At 39.4% G+C, this 12163-nt stretch overlaps 1 protein-coding gene across 2 annotated transcripts in view; it reads right to left on the bottom strand.

The window, feature by feature from the left end:
• The window catches only part of TMEM163 (transmembrane protein 163), a 165957-nt gene extending 160474 nt beyond the window's left edge, over nt 1-5483 (bottom strand). The window contains exons 1-2 of one of the 2 annotated variants that reach the window (XM_061608948.1): nt 4900-5483; nt 1277-1396 (exon numbers count right to left, since the gene is read on the bottom strand). In XM_061608948.1, coding sequence (XP_061464932.1) covers nt 1277-1396; nt 4900-5065 — 286 coding nt within the window. In that variant the 5' untranslated portion in view covers nt 5066-5483. The remainder of the gene's footprint in view (nt 1-1276; nt 1397-4899) is intronic. The other variant, XM_061608947.1, reaches the window with a different exon arrangement.
• Nucleotides 5484-12163: the final 6680 nt, after the last annotated feature.

Here is a 12163-nt window from a genome sequence, read left to right as displayed (position 1 = left end):
AAATCTCCAAAAGCTACAACTTATTTTCTCTATATAGGTACCCAAGTTTTAAGCCAAGATATCATTACCATCGTTTGAGAACTATAATTGTTGCGTTTCTGATTCCAAGATACCAAATCATAGTAATGAAACAAGATAGGTCTCTGTCTTTTTTTTTTTTTTTGGTACTACAGAGAATCCTGCTTTTGTATTTCTGCCTTTTAAAATACTGACGCATGGTGTATGTGTTTGCCATACAAATTACTCAAACTAATATATGCTGAGTATTGCAGAACCCATTTGGCCAGATTCTAATAACCCCCCTTGGGAGCTGACACCAACTTTCAGCAGCAGCCCATTGCTGCAGATTAGCACAAAACATATGCTGCAGTGGCATCCCATTTGCCTTTCTCACACTAAGGGATGATATTTTGAGAATCTCACACAAGCCTTGTATCTCTCTGGGAACTGGAGTTCTATTTTTATGATGAACAATTAATATTCTAAAATATTAACCCAAACAAAAGCCAACCAACTTTAAGCTACTGCAGAATTATGCACTTCACATCACAAGATGTCTCTATAGAGTTAACGAATGCTTTGCATTATTCATAGGTTAGCAACCTGCTACTAAGTATGTAACACTTAAAATTATGCTGAGCTAGTGTCTTTCAGTTTAAATGAAACAAGCACTCTTATTTCATTTGATTTTTAAAATAATATTTGTTTCAAATGTTTGCATGGGGCATTTAAAAAAAGAAAAATACTTTCTAGAATATTGACTTAAAGAGCCTGAAACAGAAAAGCCATATCCACATGGGCATCATTAAATGTACTCCAAGGAGAATATAGTCTCATCAGAGTGGTGGAGATTGCATTAATGATGTGTTATTGGCCCAGTAAAATTATATACTTTTCTGTATTTTTTTTGTCTTTGCCCAGTATTTCAAAAAAAGGCATCCAAGAAAGATACAGCATTGTTTAATGTCAATGAAAAATCAAGTCATATATTTCATATTACTCTGAAAAAATTATACATTTCCATATCTGCAAAGACTAACAGGAACTAAAAAATCTGTTCCTTCATCTGACCTTCAACAATTATGTGCTCTTTAGCAAAAAGAAAAAAGAATACACACAGCTGTTTTATTAATTTATAAGCACCAGGCAAGCCTTTTATAATTCACTTCAATAGTAGAGCTATATAAAAGCATGGAGCAGCATCATGTATGGTTTTTTTAAGCATTCGGGTATACAAGACAAAGGCTAAAAGATCTGAAACAGGTTCAATACTCACTGAAGGCAGCAACTGCCAGAGCCAATGTGACAATAATGGAGGCCCACGAAACCCACAGTGCCTTCTTCCTGTAGCTTTGAGCTTCATGAGGTTTTAGTCTTGTACTGCTTTCTAGTAAACCTGATAACAGAATCAAAGAAGACAGACATGTGGGCTGTTTTATTCCCTTATTTAAAGAAAAAATAAAATTAGATCTATTCTGAAGACCAAATCAGGCATTCCCTATTCCTCCCTTCCACCAAATTACCGTTTAGCCCAAATCCTGTTCATCTTATTTATGCTATAAAGCTAATACAGGTGGATGATTTCGGCTTGGTCTTTGCATTTCACAAAAATGTACAGGAAAAAAGAGTACTAATTGCTGCCTGGATAACACAGAATTCAGTCATAAATACATGAAGGTTCCACAGCAATCTTTAAAGTTCCATTTTGCATTCACACTCTAATTCCTGATCAAATGTCAAAGAACACAGGGAAAGACTGCTTAAGATGCCAATTAACCAGATGCACAAACCAAGTGATCACTTGATTAGAGAGTAAAATAGAGATGCTGACACCATGGACCTCTGAAAATTAGAGCAAGTCTAGTAGAATTCATTGTTACACAGCCATCTCCCCTTGATGTTTTTGTGCACGTCTAAGGCTTTTACTGTACTAGCAAAATTTAGTCAAGATAAAACTTTATATATATATTCATTTATTAAGCTCTCTACCCCTTTCCATCTTATTCACTCTGTAATTTTTGGAAAGAATAGCAAATTCCTACTGGATGTATTATTTTAACTGCTGATAACTGCAGTGAAGACAAACAAATCAGCCTAACTATCAAAGGATTAGACTACACAAAGCTCCATTGAATTAGTGGGATCTATGCCAAAAGAACAATATGAGGATCTGCATCCAAGAAATAGAATACAGATATTTGTGATTTAAAGAGAGTAATAAAATAAAAGGAAACAGTTAAAACTGACTGTTGGTTGTTACTGGATGCTAAAAGATTACAATTTTTACATTTTTCAAAATATCACTATTGAATTAAAATCTATGCATTCTAATTTAAATTGAAATATTTGCATCTTATGACCTATTAGATTTGGACAATGTTTACACTATTTGTTTCTTTCAGCAAAAAAATATTCACCAGGTAATTGTTCCCCCTAAAATGCAACACCTTGTATGTACAAGAAGTCTTTGGGAATTTCACACAAACAACTACATTTGCCAAATACATAAAATGAGAATAGTTTCACAGGTAACATCAGACCTTTGCTGCTTATATCATGTTTGCACATTTCACCTGGAACAAGCTTTCAAATTTTCTTATGGCACATAACTAAATTATAAACAGGTTACAGAAATTGACAAAGCTAAAAATAAAGCCTACATTGTAATTACAAAGGCATGTTTGCATTAGAATATCACTCTATTTTAAAACTACAATTCTAAATGCTTTTAGATAATATTTTAGCACATATAATCAATGTTGTGACTGATTTTATTCAATTTCTCTTTTTCATCTGTCTGTTAAAAAAAGTCATTTATACAAAGAAACCTTCCTGCTAGCAATATCCATTTTAGTCCATTAAAATCAGTTAAACTAAAAACGCCTATGTAATATTGTTTAAAGTAGCATACTTTAAAGTCTATCTTGCCCCAAATAGTTGTACAGAGATGCTCTGATTCTTAACAAAAGGGGAAAGATGGGAGAACTCTGAAAACTATTTTAAAATTGGCAAACACTGTAAACGACTAAGCTTCCAGAATGAACCTTGTACCTTAATACTTTGTCTATGACCCATCATAATGCATCTGAACGGCCTGAACTACAGACCGTGTTGCAAAATAATAATAATAATAATAAATTGATTGAAATTTTGATTGATTAAGGAAAAAAATGAAAGCTATTCCTAACATTTCCTTAAAAATAATGATAATCAACCCACAGGTCTGAGCTATTAATGAGAATCAGGAACATAGGCAAAGGGAAGAAGCTTATTTATGCGTTCTTTGTCCTACTTTCCCCACACATCCATTTTACTAGGTCCTTTGTTCTCACCATCATCCTCTCACATCTACAACAATCTCACCGTAAGTGTGGAAAAGATGCTTACTAGGGTGAGTATTCCAAGATAAATCAAGATCTCTCTATTCCTGACCCCAAACTATGGCATATAGACTTTAGTCAAACTGGTACATATTACCAATTCCAAAGTCACTGAGCCCAATGCCTTTAAATTTCACTATTTCTTTCAGAAGAGCTGCTCTTAATTTCACTCACACACAAAACAGACATACAGCATCTCACTGTATCCAATAGGATTGTAGCCAGAATGTTACTGGGAATAGGATCATCATTTTTATAATTAGAAAACTAAAAAAGAACTGTGGGCAATTGGGAAGAACTAAGAGCAAACAGCAGGTTCAAAGGAACCAGAGATAACTGTTTGGATTCATAGGAAATAGAATGCCATGGGAAGAGCTCAGAGAAAGAAAAACACACATATCTAGTGAATAGGCACGTGCCTGGCAGGTGCCTGTATAGGGAGACAATGGATTGAATGTTCCTTCCTTCTAGGAAGGGGAGTGAAATGAGTAAAATAATGCCCTTTATTCGCGATCCATTGAGATGCCAGTTTGCATTTTAGTGAATGCATTTTAAATTGCATTTTGAAGACTGGGGTGGCTCAACACTAAAAACACACACACACCAAAGAAACCCACACTTTTTTGAAGACAGCCACTGCTCTATTTCTTTTTAAATAAAATAAAAAGAGAAAAAACTCAACAATGAATTTGCCTGGTTGGGAGAACAGCATTTGTTAAAAGCGTGTGCCTGTGTTATAAAAAGAGCAACTAACAGCACCACCCTAACCATATTTACTCAGAAGCAAGCCCTGTTGAATTGGGCTTACTCTCAGGTAAGGAGTTAGAATCCCAGTTTAAAAATAGCCAGAGAATAGAGAATGGTCATTCAGATGGCTGCCTAAGGTGATAAAACAATGGACGACCAAGTTGTGAGAAGAGAGTTGTGAGGAAAGAACAGCTCAGTGGGCCAGAGACAAAGCACGGGAGGTACTCAGAGGCAGAGAACCAGGAATTGATGAAAGTGGAATTCAAGCTGGAGGATTCAGCCAGGTCAAAATGAGTCCCAGCCGCTATAGGAGGTAACGGGGGATATAGATAGGAGGCAGCTCCGAGTGTCTAAGAAGTGATAAATTGTGGGGTGTAGGCATACAGTTGGCTGTAAGAGTGACATAGCAGAATTTAGTGGAATTAAAGAGTAGAGATTTATTGGTCGGCGAGACGAATTGACCACTAACGGGACGTCTGTGAGGCGAAAGTTGATGCAGGCAGCTCTGAAAAGGGGAGGGTGAAGGCAGCGTGCAGGGGCTCGGAGGGGGGAGGGGAAGACAGAAGAACTAGGCATGTGGAAAGGAGGCGGCCCTGAAGGAGAACTTCCTAAAGAGTCGCCAGGGCGCGGTGGATGCGCCTTGGGCTGGTCGTCTTGAAGAGAGACAACTTTCGAATCTTTTGGGAAGCCACAGCAGGTGCACGGAGCAGGAGGCAATGAGCGCGTGACAGGAGTGGGGGGGGGAGAAACGTCACTGGACGCAGAGACTCACCTCTATCTTCCAGCTCTTCACTGAACTGCACCTCCTCCCCCAAGCGCAGCGGCTCCCCTTGCTGCGGGCCCCGGGAAGGGTAGGCTGGCGGAGGAGAAGTGGGTCCGGAAGGCTGCACGATGGTAGGTTCGGGGGTGCTGCTCAGCTCATCTCCGGACGTCTCCATAGTTCGGCAAGGTGGCAGAAAGCGAAGCAGCAAAGGGGGAGAAGAAGGACGAGACAGCAACAGAGAACGCGGAGCGGGAAAAGAGCGAGCGGAGGAGACGTAAAGGTTCCGTCTAATACGCCAGGCATGCAGCGAAAGAAATTGTCCCTTGCCTTGCTTTGCCCTGGCCGCTCCTTCTCGCACATCAACTGCAGGTGGGACCCACCGGCGTTCTCCCCGGTCGCTCGGCTCCTCCCACCGTCCACAAGGCGGAGGAGCGCGCGCTCCAATTCCCCTTCCCAACCTCCCCAGTCGGAGGGGCTCAAGAGCTGGCGGCGGCTCTTCGGACTCGGATTCAAACCCTTGCCGAGATCTCCCGTTATCTACCAGGAGCAGCGCTGCTAAACTGCAGTTAGCCAGAAACTACTCGCGTTGGACGATTACAGCTCTCGCCTGCATCATGTATGTTAAATAACTATTCAACTTGTGGGCCGCCCTGTCTCTGAAGAAGCCGCGGGGCGGATGGAAACAACATGCTAAACTCGCAAAAACCCTTTTAAAATGCTAAAAAGTAAATAAAAAGAACTATCTGAGCATGCGGAGGTTGCAGCAGCAGCGACGGCAATGGGTGAGGCAGAACCAATCTCAGGTCGGCCTAGCTTGTTTAAAGGTGTGCAGCAGTCTGAAATATGTTTACTCAGGAGTAAGTTCCACTGAGTTCAGTAGGGCTTACTACCTAGTGTTAGGGTTGCAGCCTTACCAAGCAGTAAGCCTGCAAATCTAAACCCACTTACCTGGGAGTAAATGCTGTTGAATTCAATAGGACTGACTTCTGAGTACATATTATTAGCATTGTGCTACAAAACCCCAATGAATACAGTGGGACTTTTCTTCCCAGTAACTGAACATCTGGGAAAAAACTTGCAGGTCAGAGGGCAGATCTTGAGACATTTGATTCCCAAATCCTCCCATTTCATAAATTAATTGGCACCAGTAATCCATAGTAAGTTTGACATGTACTTACAGCTGGAGCCAGAACTCATTAGGACAAAGACTAATATCAGAAAATGGGTGTCAGAGGGTAGATTTGAGGCCTAATTGTGGTATATACAGTTTCATTTTCTCAGTGCAGCCAAGATCAGGCTGCTTAATTTTGTTCAGATAACAGGCCTGTGTCCAAACATTCACTATACACATGGAGGAGAGGGAACATAATTGTGGCAGCAGGCATTGCCCTTCCACACTTGGGTGTGTTGGTCAGAATGTTTACATGGTAGCCTTCTCACTAAATGAGTGAAACATGGAAAATAATGAAAAGGGTGTTATGTAGGCAGACTAGTGAGTAACAGCACCAGGTGGAAACACAGAAAACAGGTAGCTGTGAGAAGGGATTGGAGCAGGCAGTAGAAAAGGAACCTTGAAGAATGATAGGTGGGGTATGGTAGTTTATGTTCTCATCATCTCCAGGTTGGATTATACCAATGCATTTTACCTAGGATTGCCCTTGAAGATGGCCTGGAAATTCCAATTGGTCCAGAATGCTGAGGACAGACTGTTGCATTGAGCTAATAAGGCAATTCTTTACCAACTTCACTGGCTATCCATTTGTTTCCATTTCTGATTCAGGGTGCTGGTTTGGGGCTTTAGTATCAATAATTAACACATTTAAAAAATCCAACCCAAGAGATCAATTAGAATCTTTAGATTGTATGTGGTAGATTCTTGACTAGGGAAGAGCTTGTGCAGAAAAGCAGGTGTGTATGGATCCTCCTATGACTTTATTATTTTCAGATAATTGTGTTTGTTTTACCTGAATTTGGGCCTTTTCTTACTTATTTATTTATTCGATTTATATCCCACCTTTCCTCCCAGTAGGAGCTCAGGGCAGCATACTTAACAAAATTAACTTTACATGGAAAAGTTTGTTGGCTTACGTGCCATCATAATTTAACTTCAGAACTATAGAAAAGTTGACTGCTATTTTTCAGTCTATAAAGTTTTCTTCTTTGAGTTTGTCAGTACACGATATAATATAAAATATTGTTTGTGTTTTTTAAAACATTTATATTGCACCCTTCTGATACAAAAGTATCCCTCAAGGTGGCCTACAACATTTACATTTACAATTTCACAAAAGCAGCAATCTAAATCAACCAACCAAGAATACATGGGCTGCAATCCTATATACACTTACCTTGGAGTAAAATTGCACTGATATCAGTAGTTAATAATAATAATAATAATAATAATAATAATAATAATAATAATAATAAATTTAATTTCTTCGTCGCCTATCTGGCCAATGGCCACTCTAGGCGACTTACAAAATTGTTAAAATACAATTGATAAAATACTAGTTAGAACTAAAAATAAATTATCTGCCACATATAACAAAAGTCTGCCAAAATAAAAGAGTATATAGTAATAACGAAAAACAGCAAGGGAGGGAGCCAACCGTTCTTCAGGGGCAAGATGTTTCATAATCTAGGAGCAGCCACTGAGAAAGCCCTCTGTCTCATTCCACTCAAACATATTTCCACCCCAGTTGGACCAAGAGAAAGGCCTCTCTTGATCTAAGGTAGGCAGGTTGATATGGAAAGAAGCCATCCCAAAGGTATTTTAGATGTAAGCCATGTAATCACCAACACTTTGAATTGTGCTGGGAAAGAGATTGGTAAGCAGTGCAATATGATCCCATGAGTGTGTACCCATCAATTTCCTTGAAGATGCATTTGGACCATCTGAAGTTCCCAAGACTTTTCAGAGAAAACCCCATGTACGTGTTCCATTAATTCAACCTGGATGTACCTAAGGTATGTATTGCCATGTCCTTGTCTAACCTCCTCAGGAACGGGCATGGCTGATCAAATGCTCCTGGCTACAGCCTCTAACTGTAGGTGTAAAACTGATCCTAGGACATACATACACCAATTGCAATCCATCAAAAACAAACTGAATCACTATTCCAGAGTCTTATCTCCTTCCTGACCATGTTTAGATGGTACTTAACACATGGCAGGATTAAGAGGATGTTTTCAACAATATATTTCAAATTTTGAAGATGGGTTCTCTCTCAGATTTTTTTTATCCTATGTGGTGGAATTATTATTATTGGACATGGATAACTAGAATTATTTAACAGATTCGTGGACTCCATAATTTTGTAATGAGCTCTTTAACATCTTAAAATATTGAATCAAAATCTGTCTAGCACTTTATTGGAAAGTCCTATAGAAATGGCTTTTAAAGTACTTGGATCTGGCAAGAATGGCCAAAGTGATAGATTCTATACATAGAACAATTATCAATCAAGAGATCTGGCAAACAATTATGTTTTGTTTTTGTATTTGAATCAGCATTGTGGTAATATATTAGGAAGGAACTTGTTTTTGTAAATTCTATTGCATTCCTTTTTAAATAGTTTTTTTAAAGCCCTGAAAGTCTGGGACCAGGGTACCCCAGGAATCACTTCTTCCTATATGAGCCTGCCAAAGAACTTTGTCCAGCTTCTGACTGTCCCCCAGAGATGCTACTGCTGGGGACAAGCGAAAGGGACTTTTCAGTTGTGGCACCCAGTTTATGGAATAACCTCCCAAGAGAAATTAATCTGATCCCTTCTTTGCTCACTTTCAAGTGTATGTCAGAACGTCTTATTTCAATAGGTTTTTGTTTTAGTTTAGGCTTCTCAACAACTGTTTCCATTCAAGCTGGTCCTTATAAGAACTGTAACCTCCAATGCCTGAGTTTACTTGCTGTCCTCCTCTGTTGTTCCTTTTGCATCTTTTAGATTGGTATGCCTATGAGCAACAACTGTCTTGTTTATGCTTTTCTAGACTGTATGCAAGCTGCTCTGAAAGCCTTTTTGGCTGAAGAGCAGGGTAAAAGTACATTGAATAAACAGTAATGTTTCATTACTGCTGTTTGTTGTTTCTGTAGTTTGAGGCTGTATTTTAGAATATTAACTGTGTGTACACTTCATTGAGTGTGCTCACAGAAAAGTAGGATATACCTTTCTAAATAAATTACTTGATATTGTTAATTACTTGATAAACTACTTTGACTTGAGAAAAAGAGAGTCCCAGGAGGACACAGTAGTTCAAGGGCCAATAAAAAGGGGGAGTACAGAAAATTTAACAGATCCCCAGAATATCAGAGTTGTACTCTAAGGGAAATTAGTCCAATGAGACAGGAATGCTAAGCAGACAATTTTAACAAAAGGTGAAGAAGACTAGAGCTGCAGGCCTACTTACCTGGGAGAAAATCCCACTGAATTCAACAGGGCTTGCTTTTAAGTAGAAATGGTTAGGGTTGGTAAGCCATTCTTCTTTTAACCTTATACTGCAATTCTCCAAGTCTCATTGAACTCCATGGGACTTATTTTTGAGTCAACATGCATAGGATTACGCTATTACCCATCAGTGTAACAGAATTAAGCCCAAAGCCCTGTACACCTTAAAAAATTCCTTGCCTGTCATGAACTCTTTCCTTCCATTCAGCAACATGAGAGAGGTTCTTGTGTGTCATCTGCAAAGCCAGCCAGCTCATATGATCAGGGTTACTGTTTTGTCATCCATCTGGTAGGAGAAAAATGAGTTAATGCCTTTTTCACATATTTACCTAGCCTGGTCATGTGCTATTTTCTACCTATGTGCAGACCAAGCAAACCTCCAAGATTCTCTTATTGGAGGCTGACCCAATCCACACCCACTTCCTTGTACTTGTTTTAAAAAGAAATAGTTTGAGATGGGCTTCTGTTTGCCTTTAACTGAAGCTAGTCTGGATCAGGTCCCAAGTACCCTCCTTGTCAATGGGAGGCTGTATAAGTCTACTGAGCTAAGGATTGAGATGGTGTTAGATTTTACAAGGAAAAACACTGGTTTATTTTCTTTTATGTAACTGCTCTTGCTGTCTGCTTACATGATATGAATTCCTTTTGAACAAAACACGTAAAATCAGAAAACTGAAGTTGACTGACTTGGTGCACAGTTAGTTCTTGTCTTTCTCATGTTTCTAGCCAGCTTGGTCTGTTGTACCCTTGTAATTAAGCTGATGGTGTATGGGAATAATAGAATCATAGAACAGTAGAGTTGGAAGGGGCCTATAAGGCCATCCATTCCAACCCCCTGCTCAATGCAGAAATCCAACTTGAAGCACACCCGAGAGGTGGCTGTCCAGCTGCCTCTTGAATACTTCCAGTGTTGGAGAGGCCACCACATCCCTAGGTAATTGGTTCCATTGACGTACCGCTCTAACAGTTAGGACTTTTTTCAATCGAAATCTGGCTTCCAGTAACTTGAACCCATTACTCTGTGTCCTGCACTCTGGGATGATCAAGAAGAGATTCTAGTCCTCTTCTGTGTGACAAACTTTCAAGTACTTGAAGAGTGCTATCATATCTTCCCTGAGGAGATCCAGCTGACTGTGATCAGTGGGCTAAGGAGTGTTATTTCCCTACTCACAAGGAACCTCATAACTTTGAAGTGTCTGTGGCAGAATCCAATGTGGTGGCAGTGACTGATATATCACAGAGCTGCAGCTATGGGGAGGAGGCTAGAAAAGGTGCCCTAAACATAGTCTGCCTCATCTCTCTCCCTGACTGGATGGCCGCGTCCAGTGGGGTCACCACTTAGCGGTTGCAAAAGACAATTAAACTTTGGAACATGGAATATACGGACATTGCTGGACAATACAGATAGTGAATGTCCTGAATGCAGTACTACCATGATCGTGAAGGAGCTGAGACATTTTAATATTGACATATCAGTACTCCAAGAAACCCAAAGAACAGGAGGACACCTGAAGGAAGAAAAAGGAGATTATACCTTCTTTATTTATTCATTTATTTATTTATTATTTGATTTATATTCTTCCCAGCAGGAGCCCTGGGCAGCAAACAAAAGCACTAGAAACACTTTAAAATATTATAAAAACAGACCTTAAAATACATTAAAACAAAACAACTTTAAAAAAAAATTTTTTTTAAAGCTTTAAAAACTTCTGGAAAAAACTGCCTGAATAAGAACGATAAATACAGGGAGTAGGCTTTGCTATTAAAAATAATCTTATGAAGCTCTTGTCAGAAGTTCATATTGGCATTAATGAACGACTCTCAAATCTCTGGTTAAAACTTGCCAAAAACCAGCAGGCTGGGATGAACAACAACGGATTGGGGGTTGGGCCCAAGGGTGCCAAGAAATACTAAAAACTTACAATCTCACCCCGGGAGAGTATTTAAGCCTCAACCACCTCAAGCTCCGTAATTGGGTTTTTGATCATGACGCAAACCAAGATCGGGCAACAATTGTTGCAGCGCCCTTCTCCCCTTGGTTCCCTCTATTTAAACCTAACCATGCCAAACCACAATATTTTGACGTATTAACGCATCCCTCCCTACGAAGATCATTTACTGAACTCAGATTTCAAACGATGGCCTCAGCTTATCTTGACGGGAGATATCTGGGAATCCCGATTAAGGTGTACAGATGTGTTTTTGGCTGTAAGCAGATAGAGGATATTGTTCATTATCTTCTTTTCTGACCCCTGTACAAAGACCCTAGAAAGAAATTTCTGACCACTTATATCTGCCCCCGCCGGAGGGTAGCCCCTGATGCCCTGGTGGTAGAGCTACTGGCTGACAATTATAAATGGGTTACAATTGCGGTGGCTAATTTTGCCTTAGCTGCCAAAAAGCTAAGGGCAAGTTATATTAAATCTTTAACAGACACATGTCCGCTGTAATATTATTTTCTTCTAAATTTTATGGTGCTTATATGACTGTTTTTTGTACTGTGCAAAGGCCTATGGCTAAATGCAATAAAGTTGATGATGATGATGATGATGATGAAAAACCAGCAGGCAACAATTCTAAGTGTTATTCACCAACATTAGATGCTGATGAAGACATCAAGGAAAACACCATCTTATCAGACATACCTAAGGAGGATAAAAATATCCTCTGGGGCGATTTCAATGCAAGAGTTGGGCGTGATTTCAATTTATGGCCAGAAACCATTGGGAAAGAAGGAGTTGGCAATAGCAACCTGAATGGAATTCTACTTCTAAATGTGCATAGCATAATATTTTTATTACAAACATACACTTTCACCAGAAAAATAATTT

This window comes from Rhineura floridana, chromosome 2 (assembly GCF_030035675.1).
Source record: "Rhineura floridana isolate rRhiFlo1 chromosome 2, rRhiFlo1.hap2, whole genome shotgun sequence".
In the NCBI taxonomy this organism is placed as follows: Eukaryota; Metazoa; Chordata; class Lepidosauria; order Squamata; family Rhineuridae; genus Rhineura; species Rhineura floridana.
Note: the sequence above shows the minus strand (reverse complement) of the source record. Positions and strands in the feature narration are given on the sequence as shown.